The following is a 19,193-nucleotide window of genomic DNA, read 5'->3' as shown; positions in this document are numbered from 1 at the left end:
TGTGAGATTTTTTGGCAGGGTGGGGGAGGGAAGGCTGTGCTAGTACCATGAGGCGAAACTGAGGGACAAGTCCATCGAAAACTTTCACATCTGGTTGCACTTGGTTACATTAAAGGAACAATCTGCCATCTGTCTTCTGCTAGACAGAATTCATATTCTTTCAACTGCTGTGTAATGAGTGAACTAGCCAACTGTGAAATTTCAAATAAGGAAACAATATCAGAGTATATACATACTTTGACAAAAGTCTCAGCTGTGAAATTAAGCCCACTCGCCCACAAGCAGGGATTCTAATGGAAGACACACAAAGAGGAAGAATTAGGGTGCAACTGTGCCTCAAGCCTTACAGGCAAACAGAAGAGAGGTGCAGCTGGAGAGGGGAAGGGAGTTAGAGCGTGTCTGCAGGGTTCGAGATTTTCTTTCTCAGGATATACAGGGAAGGTCTCCCTGAGAATGTGACTTTTGAATAAATACTAGATACAGATGTCTCAGAGAAAGGTTTCAGAGAAAATCTTCAGAAAGTAAAAAGGAAAATAACAATTTAAGTTGTAGCATTACAATGTTCAAGTGTTCCATAAACTAAACAAATTAATCACATCCACATCCTCAGCACAACCCCTCATCATTTTGGTTCTCCTAGGACAGTAATCTTGAACATATTTTTAACCTACAAGTCAAGGCGTTACCTATATCTCTTAAGACCTTTCAGTTGCTTTGCACCACACTGATACCCAAATCCACATTACTTGCCCCTGCTGTCATTTTTTAAAAACTCACACTCAGTAATGCTATGATGGAAGTAGCCCCATTCTTCCAAAATTTTCCATATGAGGATATGTAGATACAGTGAGGTTAAGTAACTTGCCCACCGTCACACCAATACTACATGGTGAAACTGAGCTCCAGACAGCCAGCCCGCCTCAGAGATCAAGTCAGCTCCTACACTAAGGGACCACAATGAGTGCACCATGTGCAAGACACCACACGGGGGCTTTGTACGTGTTGAGCAAATCCTGAGACAGCCCTGGGTTGCAGATATCACTGTCCCCACGTTCTGATGAAAATGCCAAGGCACAGACAGGTCCAACAATAAGTCATTAAAAGGTAGGCCTCAATTTGGAGCCACAAATTCTGAACATATATCTGAGCATTTGACCATTCTATCGAATCACCTCTGAGTAACCCTGTCTTGTGGTGGGTGACTATGCCTCTCAAGATCACCACTGTGTTCCCAGCACCTAATATGTGGCTGGAACATGGGAGCAGCTAATTCATACCTGGTATTAATTAGAAGGAAAACTGCTGCTGGGACCACCTTTTCCTTCTGGCTAAATTTGCATCAGTCATCTACTCTCCATCCTATTTTCTCAGCACCTATGAACTCCTCCACCCATTGCAAACCAGCTGGTACCTGCAGAACTTAGCACTGAGACCACTGTAGGCAGTGCCACCCACCAGATCCATGTGAGTAAATCTAATATTCATGTTTGAGGAGCATATTACCATTACTCAAGACACTACTGACCTCCAGGAACCACTGTTGTACAAGAATATTTCTTATAGGGGGCCACCCTGTGGCCAAGTGGTTAAGTTCGCACACTCCGATTCAGCAGCCCCAGGTTTCGCCGGTTCCGATCCTGGGTGTGGACCTGGCACCACTCATCAGGCCATGCTGAAGCAGCATCCCACATAACAGAGCCAGAAGGACCAACAACTAGAATATACAGCTATGTACTGGGGGGCTTTGGGGAGAAGAAGAAGAAAAGAATATTGGCAACAGATGTTAGGTGCCAATCTTTAAAAATATATATATATTTTTTTAAGATTTTAATTTTTTCCTTTTTCTCCCCAAAGCCCCCCAGTACATAGTTGTATATTCTTAGTTGCGGGGTCCTTCTAGTTGTGGCATGTGGGACGCTGCCTCAGCGTGGTTTGATGAGCAGTGCCATGTCCGCGCCCAAGATTCAAACCGACGAAACACTGGGCCGCCTGCAGCGGAGTGTGCAAACTTAACCACTCGGCCACGGGGCCAGCCCCTAAAAATGTATATATTTCTTATACGTTTATACTAACTCCTTAATATCTTCTAATTCAGATTTTCACAACAGTCTTGTTTTTATACGGATGGTTTGTTCTGAATCAAATCCAAACAGGGTTGTTTTTTTTTCCCCCTTGGCTGAGGTATTTTAAAGCACATCCAAAGTCTTACATAGTTTTACCATTAAATACTAATATATGCATCTTTAATATTTAAAACATAACCACAGTGCCGTTACCACACCTAACGAAATCGGGGGAAAGAAGGCAAATTCTGTCTGGCAAAAGAGACGGTAGATTGTTCCTCCAAATGTCAGCATCTGGCTCCTGTGTCTGGTAAATAGCATTTACTCTACAACCATGGTCTCTTCAGTTCTGGTCATGTCATTTCATTGTTAGAGAAAGTGCACCACTTCTGTTTCCTGGAGAATTGCCCACGTTCTGGTTTTGGCTGACTGTTGTTTTCGGCTTATATGTGACTGTCCCCTATCTTCTGTGAACTGATAGCTGACCTAGAGGCTTGATTACATTCTGATTCCATTTTTCATCAAGAAAGTATCATGGCAAGTGCTCTGTATGGCCTATTACAGTGCATCAGCACAGGCATCATATCTGCCTGTCCCACGTTAGCACGTTAAGAATGTTAATCAGGTGACACCAACTTTTTCCATCAAACTTTCACCTAATAGTTTCAGTCTCCACTAATTAATGTTTCCTAACCCTGTAATTTCATTAGGGCTTGCAAGATGGTGATTTTTCTAATTCTGTTAATCCTCTTCCATCTATTAATTTTTTTTCCAATTAGAACTTTTCTTCATTAATTCTGTTGCGTAACTCAAAAAGAGTCTACCACAGAAAAGTGAAGAGAAATGATCATTTACACAATGTTCTATGTCATTTATATTTCAGTAAAGCTGAGGAGAAATAGAAATGATCATTTCACTTTACCATTTTGAAATGATTCTTATCTGTTCTTAGACCCTGTCCTAAAGTCTTTGTCTGACATTAATAGAGCTGTGGCAGCTTTCTTGTTATGGTTTGCATGATGTCTCTCTTCCTTTCCTTTCCTTCCAACCTATTTGTGTCTTAATATTTAAATTGCAATTCTTGATACAAGTCTTGATATAGTTGAAACCTGCACTTTCTTCCTATCTGACGATCTTTTCACTGGAAGTAGGCACAAGAAGGCGCTTCTTATGTGCAAGTCATACTTTATTTCTTCCTCTGGATGCTGGTTACATTGTTGTCCTTTCTTTGTGAAAATTCATCTTGCCACATTCTTACAAAGCATGTGCTTTTCTCTATGTTTATTATGCTTTTAAAACTTACTTAAAATTATACAACATTAAAGGCATTCTGTCCACTGGCAATAAACACAGGGCTCTAAAGGCATCCCATCTTCCTGCCCCACACAGGCTCCAACCTTTCCTTGAACCAGAAGATCCCTCCCGGGTATGGAAGGATTCCACCAGCATCCACTTCCTGTGGTTAAACTCGTTCAAGCACTAGGGATGTTTCTGTCAAGAGCTTGGGAATTTAAAGCTGGTGGCTGTTCATCACTGTTCTTCTCCAAGCTGTGTCTGATCCCATATCCAAAGTATACGGCAAATCCTAGTAGAGAAGTGAGACAGTGAGATGCAAAAGTAGGCACCCTCTCAGTAGGCCTCCTGTTATGGCATCTGAGACAGTTTTGAGGAAACATAGTAGGAAGATGGTTGGCTCAGTCACCCAAGAGGCCTCTTGTCCTGAGAAAGCCGCTTACCTATCACCATCCAGACACCAAATTGGGCCCAGGTCCTGAAGGTCATCTGCATCATCAAGTAAACATTCACAAAGATGCTCATCAGTGGGACGACAGGCACACCAGGGACCTGTGAGCAAAGTCAGTTAATCGTTGAACACACCACAGAAGTGTGAAAGGGAGATCCCCTACCCCACCCAGGTGGGAGGGAAGACTCCAGTCCTATTTGTGCTGCGTATTCAGTGCCTCCTCAAATTGGGTATCCTACTGGATGTTCCCAGAGAGACAGGTAGTAGGAAATGGAACTAGTGAAGTACTGAGTGTGGATCAGGGAATCATCCATTGGTTTTAGCGACTTTTTCTTCCCTGGTCCAGCAAAGAATTTTTAGACCTCAAAACATGCAGAGTTCATTCACTCAAGATGGATAGTTTGAGGGCTTAAAGTCACCTACCTTGAAATGAAGAGGAGTGGGGTTCTGGGGCTGTCTCCAGATGATGAAAGTGATCCTAAGAATGAGCAGCAGGAGCAGCACCGTTGCTGTGGAACACACGGGGTCTCCAGAGAACAGTTGGCTGGGCCATTGGGCCAGTATCAGGCACAGGATCGTCAGCAGGAGAGCTGCAAGAGTCAAGGTGGAGAAAAGGTCCAACTCCAGAAGCCAAATGTCAAGACCTTGGGTCAGATGACTTCCCAAGCAAGTGGGAGAGCTGGGAGGCACCTAAGGGTTTGTAGCCTGAGCAGGACTTATTAGGGATGAGTCCTGGGAGCCAGAGGAACCACATGGAGCATTCAGGGAACTACTTCTGATCTGATCTGGCCGGGCCACAAAGCACAGGGGTGAGGTCAGGGTTAGAAAGGAAATGAGGCAGAGTTGGCCTCAGAGCCATAGCCTATCCTAGGGCCATGGTGGATGGAGAGGAGCGATGGGTCTAACAGCTATCTTGAGTGGTGGAATTGAGGGGACTCAACGCTGATTGAATGTTGGGGGAGAATTGTGCTAGGATGAGGTCAGAGTTTCTGGTCTGGGTGGATGGCGGTTGGCGGTGTCATTTTTTGAGATGGGGATCATAGGAGGTGGGTGGTCGATGATAAGTGTAGTTTTAGCCAGGAATTGGAGGTCATGATAGGCAGTGGATAGGATAGATACGATCAAAGGATAGATATGATCGTTGAAATTTTGGGGGTGAATAGAGGTTAAGTGAGGAAAGAGCTGTAGGTGAAACCCTGCAAGCACAGGAAGGAGAGTGAGGAGAGGTCACAGCTAGAAGAAGTGCTTAAGGCTTTCTAGACTTTTCCCTCACACACACTCAGACCACTGAGCTGTGAAGGAATAGGATTCCACTGCTCAGGAATAGCTTTCAGGATCCCTCACCGCAGACTAGGTTTTGCCTATCTTTTCTCAGTCTCTGCACACTATGTAGATTGCCCCACACTGAGAGTCAACGTTTATCACACAAAGGAAAGGAGAAGGCAGCTCCTTGAGAGGGCCTGGGCTAAAAGTCACAGCCTGTAAGTGACAGCACATGATAGGAAGGAACCCAAGAACCCACCCACATACAGGCTTGTGACCTTAGCCAGCCATTTAACCCTCAGAGCCCCAGTTGCTCATCTGTCAAATGGAGATGATGCCAACCTATTAGGGATATTGAGAGGTTTGGGGGGGGGGGGGGGCTGGAGAAAGACCTTGGGTCATATCCCACCCCATAACTGCCTGCTCCAAGACTCCTCAGCCGCCAGAGACACACTCCCACCCCATCCTGTCAATGTCAGAGTACCACCAAAGAGAAATCGCGCTGCTCACCAAGCAGTAAGGCACATCCGTAGACAATCCGGCCAGATTTTGGAGTGGGGATGGTGTTGATAGGGTTACACAGACTCTTTAGAGTCTTGGAGGTTCCTACTTCAGGTACAGATTCCAACAAACTTGCTTCAAGTTTAGGCTTTATCTCAATTATTTCCACCTCTGTTTTCTCATTCTTGCCTAAATCCTGTTCTGGCTGGTACCTGAATTAGAGGTACAAAGACAGTATTAACACCAGCCCCTACTCTTCCAACACCAGAGAACCTAATCCACCTCTTTCCCACCCTAAGCATAGCAATACACTTAGGAGACAGCATGAAGGCAGAAGAGGATTAGCTCCTCATCAGTCCCCATGAGTCCAAGACCCCCAATCAAGGTAGAGTGGAGTCTCACCTGACAACAAGAACAGAAAAGGCCACCAGGGAGTAAGCAAGCAGGGTTCCAATTGACATAAGGTCCACAAGGTCACTGAGCTCGAAGAGGAATGCCATCAATGCTGGAATGAGGGTGCAAACAACAAGGTGGAGAAAGGGAGATGAGAAACTACTGGAAATATCCAAGTTAAAGAAACTGATCAAAGGAGTGGGTTTTGTTTATTCACCTGCAAGAATTCCAGAAACTATGGTGGCCGCGATGGGGGTGTGTGTGTGGGCATGAATCCGGGCAAGTCCCCGGAAAAGGAGTCCATCGTCTGCCATTGCATAGATCACCCGTGGCATAGGGAACATGGCACCCAGAAGGCTGGAGGAGAAAATGGAAACGTGTGAGGACACAGAGAAGCAGAACAGACCAGGGCTTCTGCTCCCTAGTCTACAAGGGGTAAGGTGTCTCTCCCTCTCATCTCTTAAGTCCCAAGGGCTGGGCCACCTGGGAATCTGACAGTAGATGGGAAGAAAGCTTTGACACTGACCTGGATGAAAGAGCACTGAGAGTGCCAACAGCCACTGCATATGTGGCGGGGGCCCATCCGACATGGAGAAAAGCCTGTGGCAAGGGGCTGTCAGGATCAATCTGGTAGTAGGGCAGCATGAGGGTTAGTGCTGATGAGACACCAAAATACACCAGAAAGCAGATGAAGAGTGAGATCACGATGCCCACTGGGATGGAGTGCTGGGGATTACGGGCTTCCTCCCCTGCAGGAAGGGCAGAAGTGTTGGGTCAGGAAAACACACTGGGAAAGGCACAGAATCTCTTCCCTCTTCCGCCTCCAAAAGCAGGCCAACCCTCCACCAACCCCATGCCCAAGGGCAGCCCAAACTCTGCCCAAAACCCTAATGCAACAAATTGACCGTGTTACCTGCAGTGGCGATGCAATCAAAGCCCACAAACGCATAGAAACATGTAGCTGCTCCACGGAGAATCCCATCAAAGCCAAAAGGGACAAACCCTCCAGAACCCAGAGGGCCCAAGCTATAGAGAGAGAAGGAATGAGGACAGACATGGATGAGGTGTGTTCAGTCATCTCTCCTGGGCTGCTCAGTCAGCACCCCATATCCTGGGCTCTACCCTCCCCCAGCCCCCACTCCCACCCCTGCCCCCATCATCTGGATTGTCAGCTCAGATCACTTTATTTCCAGCTCTGCACCCTCCACACACACACACACACACACACACACAACCTTGGCAGACTGCCCTCCTAACCTAGATGTGTCATTGGATCCAGATGTGGCCAATTTGTAGTCGTGTTCTGTGAGCTGCCAGTGGTGCAGATCTCCCTTAATGAAGCCAGAGAGGATGATGAAACTGAGAACCAAAAGGTTCAAGCCCGTGAACATTTTGGTAACCAGGGCTGACTCACTAGCTCCCAGAACCAGTATTCCTGTGGGAAAGATGGAATATGAAATGTCCAAAATTCCTAAATCCATAGAGACAGAAAGCAGACTAGTGGGGCCCAGGGGCTGGGGGGAGGGGGAGGTAGGAAGTGACTGCTCACTGGGTACAGGGTTTCCTTTTGGGACGATGGAATGCTTTGGAACTAGCTGCAGGTGGCAGTTGCAGAACATCATGCTACTGAATTACACACGTTAAAATGGTTGTTTCAGGGCTGGCCCCGTGGCCGAGTGGATAAGTTCATGCACTCCACTTTGGCAGCCCAGGGTTTCACCAGTTCGAATCCTGGGCGCAGACCTAGCAACGTTCATCAGGCCATGCTGAAGCGGCATCCCATGTGCCACAACTAGAAGGACCCACAACTAGAATATACAACTATGTACTGGGGGGTTTTGGGGAGAAGGAAAAATAAAAAATAAAAATAAAATCTTTAAAAAAATAAAAACATAAAATAAAATGGTTAATTTCTTATTGTGGTAATCATTTTGCAATATAGATGTGTATCAAGTCATTGCGTTATACACCTGAAACTTACACACAGTGGTGTATGTCAATTATATCTCAATAAAGCTGGGGAAAATATGACAAAATAAAATAGTTCATTTTATGTTATGTGAATTTCACCTCAACTGAAAAAAAAAATCTTTGGTCTCAGTACAGAGGAAGAAAACTTGTCATTCTAAGTAGTTTTCAGCTGGGAGTGATTTTGTACCCCAAAGGACATCTGGCAATGTCTGGAGACATTCCGACTATCATAATTTGGGGGGTTGGGTGCCACTGGCATCTAGTGAGTAGAGACTAAGGATGCTACTCAACATCTGATAATGATTTTTAAAAAAGATCTACAATGCACAGGACAGCGCTGCACACCAAAGACTGATCCAGCCCAAAAGGCCAATAATGCTGAGGGTGGGAAACAATGGTATATTTCCTGCCTTGCTGTCTCTCATATGGCAGATCCTTCTTTCCAGTCTCCCCCCACCATTCCACCACCCCAAGCCTCTCCCACCCCAGCGCCGCCCGCTTTTTCCATCCTGTCTCTGACCCCTGCCTCACCAGTGACCAGCAGCACCAGGCCCAGCGCGAAAAAGTCCGGGTACTCGGCCAAGACGTAGGGCACATGCAGAGAGAAACTTCCCTGCAGGACCCGAGAAATGTGGTTCCCAGTCAGGCTGTCGAAGGTGCTGCTCCAGGCCCTGGCCACGCTGGCGGCTCCTGCAGTGGCAGAAGGAGGAACACTGGTCGAAAAATGTAAATTGAACCCCTACTGTGTGCCGTAGGATATATTTTCAGAGAGAGAGAAAAAAAAAACAGACAAAATACCTAATCTCAAAGAGTTTCTTTTCATGGTGTTGGGAGAATAGACACAGATGATTCACGAAATAAGTCAAGTGTTTAATATGTTAGAAGGAGATCAGTGTTATGCAAGAAAACAGTAACATGAGATGGGGAGACGCTGGGAGATGAGGGTTGAAGTCTTAAATAGACTCGTGGGGAAAATCCCACAAAGGCGACAGCTGAGCAAAGACTTCCAATCAGGTGAGGGAATGAAGCTTGTCTCTCCCTTCCTCTCATCCCAAAGAACTCTTCCCCACCTCCTACAGTTCCCATTTATCTTGGTTCAGTCATTTAAGGAAAGCAGGAGAGCGTTGAGTAGAATGAAGTTTTAGGGTTTTCCTGCACTGTTACTCACTTCCTCTCACAAGGTTTATAGCAAAGTGCTCACGGATGAGTGGGAAGACCCCAATCCCCCCCTCCTATGTTCCTGATCTTAAGTCCCTTGTTTCCCCCACAACTGCCCCCCAACCCTTTCATCTCACCAATGACATAGGAGAGTATGAGGTTCCAGCCAGTGATGAAAGCACACAGTTGTCCCACTGTGACATAGCTGTAGAGATATGCAGAGCCAGAGCATGGTACCCGGCCCCCAAACTCCGCGTAGCAGAGTCCAGACAACACTGAAGACAGGGCGGCTACCAAGAAGGAGAGGACGATCGCTGGTCCAGCTTTGTCCTTGGCCACTTCACCAGCCAGGATGTACACTCCTGCTCCCAGGGTGCTGCCCACACCCAAAGCCACCAGATCTAGGGTGTTCAGACAACGGGCCAGTTGACTCTCAGACCTCTCGGTTGGCTCCAGGGGCCGCCTGCGAACCAGCTTCTGGCCAAAATGGCGAACATTCTGACACAGCATGCTAGATGGAGTTGAAGAGGAGGCTAAGATCTGCTAAGAAAACAAGACAGAAAGCCATCAAGAATGTGCATCCACCCTTAGCTCTGGGAGTGGGACATAAGACCAGTTCCACAGAGCAATGGTGAAAGAACATACTGGGTAAGCCATCCATGTCTGAGCCTCAGTTTCTTCAAATGTAAGGAAGACTTTTAATATGTTTTAAAGTTACTGGAAGGGTTGCATGAAGAGAAGCAAGCAAAAGCTCCCAGTACAGTGCCTGGCACATAGTAGCTGCTTAAGTGCCATGAGTTGAGTGGATAAGAGTGCTGACTTTTGAAGCCAAATCACACAGCTCCATGTCCAGCTCTGCCGTGTTATCTGATTGTGCACCAGCTCCATCCCACTCTTTTCCTCCCTTCCTCTATAAAGCAGGAAAATGATTACCATCATTACTCCCTCCCTTACTTGATACCTGTGAAGAGACTATAGATGGCACTTGGCATCAGACAGCTCACGCTCCACCCATGTCTTTGCCAAAGATCCTGAAGCCTGATAGCTTTGTTTCCTAGCTTGCAGAGTGAAAAGGAATTGGAAGTCAAAGTCAGGGTGAAATGTGATGGGATTTATAGGGAGGGAGAGAGTCTAGCCCAGATCAGTCAAGACAACAAAGCAGAGTGGCCTCCCAGTTGCCTGGAGGGAGGGAGGACTAATCTTCAGTCTGAATCAGAAATGTCAGCAGTTTGTTTCCTACTCCTTCGATCAAGGAGTGTCTCCTGAGGACACCGCTCTGGTGGGCAGGGCTGAGCCAGTCAGCACAAGTATTGTCAGGGGGCTTCTGCCCCTCAAAATAGAAAGTTCATTTAGCATTTTGGTTAAAAGGAAAGATTCAGGAGGCAGGAAACTGACTGGAATTTTGGCATCACTGCTAGCTGTGTGCCTTTGAACAAGTCACTTACATCTCTGGATCCGTTTCCTTCTTCTTCAAATGCTGCTGACCAACACTTGTGCACTGTTAGTAGGAATGTAAAATGGTGCAGCTGCTATGGATAAAGTATGGCAATTCCTCAAAAAATTAAAAATAGAATTACCATATGAACCAGCCGTTCCATTTCTGGGTGTATACCCAAAAGAATTGAAAGTAGGGTCTCCAAGAGATATTTGTGCACCCATGGTCACAGCAGCGTTATTCACAACAGCAGAAAGATGGAGGCAACCCATACGTCCATCCACGGAGGAATGGATAAACACAATGTGGTATATACACTCAATGGAATGTGACCCAGTCTTACAAAGTAAGTAAATTCTGACACATGCTACAACTCCATGAACCCTGAAGACATTATGCTAAGTGAAGTAAGCCAATCACAAAAAGACAAATATTCCATGATTTCACTTCTGTGAAGTACCTAGAGAGCGGTCAGATTCATAGAGACAGAAAGTAGAATGGTGGCTGCCAGGAGCTAGAGGGACTGAGTGTTAAATGAGGACAGAGTTACAGTTTTGCAAGATGGAAGAAGTTCTGGAGATCCATCACACAACAATGTAAATATACTTTAACAGGACTGAACTGTACACTTAAAAATGGTTAAGATGTTCAACAGTACACTTAAAAATGGTTAAGGTGAGTTCTGTCCCATCCCTCATTTAGGTTTCCGTAGCTGCCACCTCCCCCTCCCTGCGCCAGGTCTGCCTTGGAGCTGAGTCGTGACTGCATCCCAGCCGTGACCTCTCACTGTCATCGACCTCTGTGTGCCCCTGCCGTGACCTCAGGAAGGTGGCGGGCAGGCACCGAGGACCTGAGAATAACTACCACGACCTCCAGTGCTTTGACGAAAGCTCAGATGGGTGACCTTCTGGCCAGGCATCTGCGATTTCATATTATTAGAGCATTCAGTGTATTCCTGGAGGTTGCGGCTTTCTGTAAGTTTGCTGTGGCTGTACCAAGAAAGAAGGCAGATGCAGATTCCTACAGAAATTGTGATTCCAGGAAAGATTTTGAGGAAAGCTGGTCTCTTTCAGAGTGCAAAGTGACTTTGGAATGTAAAGAATTTCTTTGGTTTGAGTTCCATGGAAGTTTGTCACTCATTAACCTGTGTGCCTGAATTATGAAACATGAATATATGGGCTAAGGAATAGTTTCTCTTGATAAATAAAGAAATTTTTTTTTAAATGGTTAAGATAGTTAATTTTATGTTAGGTGTCTTACCACACTTTTTTTAAAATGCTGTGATAATAGAGCCAGCTTCATGGAGCTGCTGGGTGTGGCAAACCCATGTATAGGAGACCGAAATCAGTGGTCCACACACTATAAACCCTATATAAGTGTTCATCTTTAATATTGTTTTAACACAAGCCAAAAAAACTGTCTGAGCCTCCAGACACTCAGTCTCCCCCCCCCCCCCCCCCCCGCCCCCCCACCACCCTTTCTCACACACAGCTCCCAGCTCCCGCTTTCATCTGGAAAATGAGTCTTTCACACTCAGGCTGGAGCCAGGCTGACGCAACCGGACGCTTGGGTTGCTGAGGTCTCTTTAGCAATATCCAAACTCGGGCACCCTGACTCCTACAGAGGGGAAGTTACCCAAGACTTACCGAGTTGTTGGAGCAGAGAGCCTGGAGCACTGGGTCGGGGTCAGTGAGGCTGAGTTTAAGCCGCGGTGGGAAGGAGCTGATAGATATCTCTAAAAAGCGCAGCTGGGAGCCAAGGCGCACAAAAGACAACGCTTAATCCCTGGGCGGGTAAGGTGGGAAGGGGCGGGGCGGGGCGGAGCGCATCTGCAGTGATACCGTCAGACGTTGACGAGGTTACCCTCAAGGGATGGTTCTAAGACATTTTTTTTTTTTAACTGTGGTAAAATATACATAACATAAAATTTACCGTCTTCACCATTTTTAAGTGTGCAGTTCAGTAGCGTTAAATTCACACTTTGTGCAACCAAACCCGGGAACTCTTTTCATCTTGCAAACTGTGAATCCATTAAACGATTCGCCCTTCCCCCTCCCCCAGCCCCTGACAACCACCATTCTACTGTCTGTCTATGAATTTGACCTCTCTAGAAGCGGAATCATCCAATATTTGTCATTTCGTTTCAGGCTTATTTCACTCAGTGTAATTTCCACAAGGTCGATCCATGTTGTAGCGTGTGTCAAAATTTCCTTCCTTTATAATGCTGAATAATATTCTGTTAAATAGGTGTACCACATTTTGCTTATCCATTCAGTGGTCACAGGCATTTGCGTTGCTTCCATGTTTTAGCTATTACCAATAATGCTGCTATGAACATGAGTCTACAATGTGTCTTTGAGACTCTGCTTTCAATTCTTTCGGGTGTGTACCCAGAAGTAGAATCGCTGGATCACATGGTTCTAAGATTTTCAGGGGCTGGCCCCGTGGCCTAGTGGTTAAGTTCGCGCGCTCCGCTGCAGGCGGCCCAGTGTTTCGTTGGTTCGAGTCCTGGGCGCGGACATGGTACTGCTCATCAAACCACACTGAGGCAGCGTCCCACATGCCACAACTAGGACCCACAACGAAGAATATACAACTATGTACTGGGGGGCCTTGGGGAGAAAAAGGAAAAAAATAAAATCTTAAAAAAAAAAGTACAGAAATGAAACTGATTAAAAAAAGAAAAAAAAAAGAAAAGATTTTCAAACGGTTGAATCCATTTGATCATCAAAGAACCTGGGAAGTAGGGAGCTGTTGTAACAGGGGACCCCACTCACAGCCCTCCTCCCTCCCAGTCTTATGCTCCTCAGCTGTCCAGTCTGCATGTGACCTAGGCACTCAAGTGTCGGGGACCCCCAAGCAGAGCTGGGCCGCAACTGGAAGAAGGGGAGCTTAAAATCTGTGATTGTTATTTCACGCCGCAAAAGCATGTCACAAGCATTGCGCATGCGCCCAGCCTTGCGCACGCAGGTACCGAAGCAGATAAAGACGAGTGTGATTTGGTCCCGTGCTGCAAGGAGCTCGGTTTGCTGAGAGGGCTGAGGATGCAGGCAGAGAAGGGCAAGGCGATGTGAGATGTAGCGAGTGCTACTGGTTCACGGGAGGAAAACACGGGAGCCGAGAGTCGTGCCGCGGAGGCTGCTGGCGAAGGACTGACAGACCAGATTATGACAGGCTTCAAATAACCCACATGCTAAACCACTGGACACGAACCACCAAAATGGGATTTAAACGTAGTACTTGAGTCTTACATTAATTTCTTAAAAGCGAAGCGCACAAGGATAAGATAGAATGAAGTGGCTTAAGCTGTTGCGGAGAGTTTTCATTGGTTCTGTGCACCCCAGAGTAGGAATGAAGATTATTTTAAACGGAAGACAATTGAGATTCACCAGCTGCAGAGAGAAGCCTTCTCGGAGCTTCCCTTATCTGACTAAAAGCAGGAAATTCTGAGGAATAAGGCTGCCAGAAATTCGCACTTCGGAGAGGGGCCACTCCCAAGAGAGAGGGGAGGTTTTTCGTTTTTGTTTTTTCTTAGGAAGATTAGCCCTGAGCGAACTACTGCCAGTCCTCCTCTTTTGTGCTGAGGAAGCCTGGCCCTGAGCTGACATCCGTGTCCATCTTCCTCTACTTTATATGTGGGATGCCTACCACAGCATGGCATGCCAAGCAGTGCCATGTCCGCACCCATGATCCAAACCTGCGAACCCCAGCCGCCAAAGTGGAATGTGTGCACTTAACTGCTGTGCCACTGGCCGGCCCCAAGTCCTTGATTTTGGACAGTTTCATTATAATATTTCTTGAAGAAGGTTTTTTTTTGCATTGGGATCATCAGGTGGTCTATAAGCTTCATGTATTTGGATGTCCAATTCTCCCCCCAGGTTTGGGAATTTCTGAGTAGTTATTTCTTTAAATAAATTTTTGCTCTCTTCTTCTTCTCTTCTCCTTCTGGATCCCTGATTATTGTGATATTTGTACTTTTGATGGAATTCCATAGATCAGGTAGGCTTTCTTCACTCCTTTTCATTGTTTCTTTGTTCACCTCTAAATGGATTATTTCAAAATTCCTGTCCTCTAATCACATATTCTGTCTTCCATCTGCTGTACTCTACTGAAGATGCTCCTTACTGCATTTTTCATTTCATTCATTGAATTCTTCAGTTCCAGAATTTCTGTTACATTCTTTTTTATGATTTCTACCTCTTGTAAAAATCCCATTTTGATTTTTTTTCTTGAGATTTCTCTGAATTATCTTTCTGAGTATTCTTGTAGTTCATTGAGTTTCTTCAAAACAGCAATTTGGGGCCAGCCCTAGTGGTCTAGTGATCAAGTTCAATGCACTCTGCTTCCTGGCACAGACCTACAGCACTGCCCTGTCAGTGGCCTCGCTGTGGCAGGGCTCACATAAAAAAGGAGGAAGATTGGCAACAGATGTTAGCTGAGGGCAAATGATCCTCAGGGGAAAAAAAAATCTGTAATAAAGAAACAGCAGTTTTGAATTCTTTATCTGCTAGATCACAAAATTCTGTGCCTTTAACGTTGGTTATTAAAGAATTATTTTCTCTTTATAGTGGCATGTTTCCACTAAAAAACGTTTCCATGATTTTTCGTTCCTTGTAGTTTGGCATTGGTGCTTTTGCATTTGAAGTAGCAGACACCTCCTTAAATCTTTACTAGTCACCTTCAGATGGGGTATTCTGTTCGATGATATTATTATCTGGTTTTCTCTCTTTGCGTTGGTACACCTGCTCCGCTCTTCTTGCTCCCTCTTGTGGCAGAATTCTTAAGCTTTTATGTCTCTTCTGGTTCTTACAACTCACCGGGCTGGCTATTAAATACCTCTTTTGTTTTCCAGAAGGTGGCACTATAGCTCAAGTTTGTGGTTTCTCCCTAGCTGTAGACCGTGTCCTGTTTGCTGAGCGAGATCCCTGTCTACCCGAGCTCTCTCTGGCTGCACAGGGACGCTCGCACCAGCGGCCCCCGCAGAGTGCGGGGAGGGGTGCGTTTAGCACTCCAGGCGTTGAGGATGCCCAGGGACCCCGTAGGGAGATCCTCAGGTGTGGTAAACCCAGAGGTTCCCGGGTGGACTCCCTGCTGAGAGCAATCCCTTTAATGCCCTTTGAAATTTTTATCTGCCTCTTTGCCAATGTCCTTCCTCTCCCTAGACATGTAGGTCCCTCCGCAGTACTCTGGGTGCTGCCGTAGCGAAACAAGTTTCTCCACCCGTGTCCCCGGGTAGCGGGGCCCTATCTCACCGCTCTCTTCCTCCCCCAACCGCCCGCAACCTCCCGCTCCCCCAACCCCCCCGCCCCCCCGCCGCCACCTCCTGCCCCCCTCCATGGGACAGGTCACTCCCACCAGATGGATCAGCCCCGCGCAGTGTTTCCTTGGGGGAGGGGGACCCACTGGGAAAGTTTCTCTTCCTGAGGCATCCACTGCCACCAAACTCGTTTTGTTTTTTGGGTTTTGGGGATTTGTTGGTTGTGTTTTTGTTTCTGTTTTTTTCTCCAGTGGCATGCTGGAATTTCTTCTCCAGAAGGCTGGACCTCTGCAAATTCTCTCTCCTGAATGGGAATCTGCACAGGTCAGCATTCTCCAGATTTTGTCCCCCGCTGACCACCCTAAGAGGGGTCTAGGCAGGTTCACTGGCCCCGCAGGTTCCACATCCCATACAGAGGTCTGCCTGCCTGTTGCCGGATGCACAGGTGGGTGAGACCCCTCTTGGGTCCCTTGGTGTTTGGTGCTAGATCCCACAACACCCACAAAGGCACTTTTGTTCCTGAATGTATATCTCATTTGTTTAAAAGAGGGGATAGGGCTGGCCTGGTGGTGCAGTGGTTAAGTTCCCACGTTCTCCTTTGGTGGCCGGGCTTCTGGCCTGGATCCCGGTTGCGGACCTGTGCACCACTTGGTAAGCCATGCTATGGCAGGCATCCCACATGTAAAGTAGAGGAAGATGGGCATGGATGTTAGCTCAGGGCCAGTCTGCCTCAGCAAAAAGAGGAGGATTGGCAGCAGATGTTAGCTCAGGGCTAATCTTCCTCAAAATAAAATAAAATAAAATAAAATAAAATAAAATAAACAAAAAATAAATAAATAAAAATAAAAGGGGGGATAAAGAGGAGAACTGTCACGCCGCTGTGATGCTGACGTCACTCCTTCCTGCCTTGTTTTTCTGTCCAAGTCTTCCGCTCATTTCTCTGTGGGATTGGTGTCTTTCCTTACTGATTTGTAAGGGTTCTTTGTCATCTGGATGTGGGTCCTTTGTTAAACACATCTGTTCTCACTCTGCAGATTGCCTTTTCACTTTCTTAATGATGTCTTTTTAAGAACAGAAGTCCTTCATTTTAACAGAGTCTTATTTATATCTCTTTCTTCATTGTAAAAATTTTTGTATCCTTTTTAGTAAATCTTAGCCTACTCCTGTACCATAAAAGTGTTCTTCTATATTGCCGTCTAAAAAAGTATTGTTTTAAAACAAAAAGAAAAGTATTGTTTTACCTTCTTATTGTAGATTTGTAATTTATTTGTGTTTGATTTTCATGTGTGGGATGAGGTAGGATCAAGATCCATCTGTTATGCCATCGCTGTGGACAATGGGTGATCTTATTTGTCCTTCTGTTGATGGGTCTGATTTTTAAAGGATGAAGGGAGATTCAGATTTAGGTGCCTACCATTATGTTGTGGGGAATCAGTGTTTTGATTAACATAAATCCTTAATTTTAATACAACGAAATGTTTCAGTCTTTCATACTTAGTATTTGTTTTATTAAATATATTTAACATATGACACTGTATATAGATTTAAGGTATACAACATGTTAATTTGATACATTTATATATTATGATATGATTCCCATTGTAGCAATAATTAGCACCTCTACCATATTACATAATTATCCTTTCTTTTTAGTAGTTGGAATAATTAAGTTCTGGTCTCTTAGCGTGTTTGATGATTATAGTACAATATTGTTGTCTATATTCATTACCCTGTGGATTGGATTTCTATGGCTTATTTACTACTCATTGTGAGTTTGTACCTTGAAACAACATCTGTCTTATCCCCCCCAACCCCTATCCCCTGATAACCACCATTTTACTCTGTTTCCACCAGTTTGGCTTTTTTAGATTCCACATATAAGTAATGACATACAGTACTTGTCTCTCTCTGTCTGACTTGCCTCACTCAGCATAACGCCCTCAAGGTCTACCCATGTTGTCACAAATGGCAGGATGTCCTCCTTGCTCATGGCTGAATAATATTCCTTTGTGTATGTAGACCACATTTTCTTTATCCATTCACCATTGATGGGCACTTAGGTTGTCTCCATATCTTGGCTATTGTGAATAATGCTGTGATAAATATGGGAGTGCAGATATCTCTTCGAAATCCTGTTTTCATTATATAGTTAGTATTTTTTCCTTCTGTTTAAGAGATGTCTTCCTAGCCTAAAGTCATGAAGCTCATCTGTAAGCTTTAATGTTCTGCCTTTCACATTTATGTCCACAACCCACTAGAATTAATTTATGTATAGGTAGAGGTCAAATACCTTTTTTTCTCATATGAATATTCAGTTGTCCCAACACCATTTACTGAAAAGACTGTCCTTTCCCCATTTCAGCAGTTTTTCAAACTCCAGATGATGACAGATTAGTGGATCATGAAATTAATGTGTTCACTATATTTAGATCTTAAAAAGAGAGTAGACAAAGGCAGATTAGAACAGATCAATGTGCATGTACAAGTTTTTAGTTATACGTATGTGTGTGTAGTGGGTCATGTTGGAAAATCTATTTCTTATTATGAGACCCAGGTAAAAGAATTTGAATGCCACCGATGTACAGGACCCACCAATTATGTATTCCATCCTTCCCTTGAATCTGTTCAACCAGGGTATTTCCAAGTACCAAGATGCTTTCTTGAATAAAGAACCCGTCCCCACTCTGGGCCTATCAGATGCACTCTTAACCTCATTCCAGGAATTTCCTAAGGGTCTCCAAGGCCCCAAAACCTTTCAGGATAATCCCTGAGGACCCCACGCTCCAGACCCCATTCAGAATACCCTAAGCCTGGATCTTCTGACCAAGCCACGGAGTAACCTTGTTGAACTCCACAAAAGATCCTCTGAGACAGATTTATCTCTGTCTCCATCCTCCTTCAAGGTTCTTGATCTTTCTCCTTTCTTGTAATCCTTTCATTTCCATCCCAGATCTCCTTTATTCCTTCTGGAAACACCTAGCCAGAGGCAAGTGGGGAGGGGTCCTCTTCATTTTCTCTAGGATGAAGAGGTGTGAAGCAAATGTTCTGACCCCAAAGCAGCCACCTTTGGAAGGAAGAGGAGAACTCTTGAGGCAGCCTACCCATTGCACATTCCCCAGTTCTGGTTAAACAGGGGCTAGACTCAATCGGGAAAGAGGAGGGGCATAAAAGCAGCAGCAGAGAGAACAACAGTGAAGGCTTGGATGATAAGTCAAGGCCAGTGTGACCAAGATCAAGGCCAACATTTCACCCACACATCCTCCAATCCCTGCCCCGGAAAGATCCCCCCACCACACAGCTCCTAGACTCCTGCTCCGACCTGCTCATCTCGCTTTTGTTCCTCCGCCTCTGTGGACTCTGCTCTCTGTGTTTCACAGTCACAGGATCCCTGCAGGCCAGTCTGGTAAC

At 45.6% G+C, this 19,193-nt stretch overlaps 1 protein-coding gene across 2 annotated transcripts; it reads right to left on the bottom strand.

Moving 5' to 3' along the window:
* Positions 1–3,273: 3,273 nt before the first annotated feature.
* LOC124251522 (cationic amino acid transporter 3-like) lies at positions 3,274–12,251 on the bottom strand. Of its 2 annotated transcripts, none has more exons than XM_046684398.1 (12): positions 12,175–12,251; positions 9,231–9,636; positions 8,467–8,625; positions 7,222–7,399; positions 6,878–6,990; positions 6,491–6,713; positions 6,182–6,321; positions 5,974–6,076; positions 5,581–5,783; positions 4,231–4,397; positions 3,800–3,908; positions 3,274–3,648 (listed from the first exon to the last, which is right to left on the bottom strand). In XM_046684398.1, exons 2-12 carry the CDS (start codon positions 9,601–9,603, stop codon positions 3,536–3,538), a joined length of 1,881 nt encoding a protein of 626 aa, XP_046540354.1. In that variant the 5' UTR covers positions 9,604–9,636; positions 12,175–12,251; the 3' UTR covers positions 3,274–3,535. The 2 variants fall into 2 exon arrangements, with proteins under 2 accessions (XP_046540354.1, XP_046540355.1); XM_046684399.1 differs by having other exon boundaries at positions 9,231–9,633; positions 12,175–12,249.
* Positions 12,252–19,193: the final 6,942 nt, after the last annotated feature.

Source organism: Equus quagga, chromosome 13, assembly GCF_021613505.1.
Source record: "Equus quagga isolate Etosha38 chromosome 13, UCLA_HA_Equagga_1.0, whole genome shotgun sequence".
Classification (NCBI taxonomy): domain Eukaryota; kingdom Metazoa; phylum Chordata; class Mammalia; order Perissodactyla; family Equidae; genus Equus; species Equus quagga.
The sequence above is the reverse complement of the archived record's forward strand: the minus strand, read 5'-3'. Positions and strand labels throughout refer to the sequence as shown.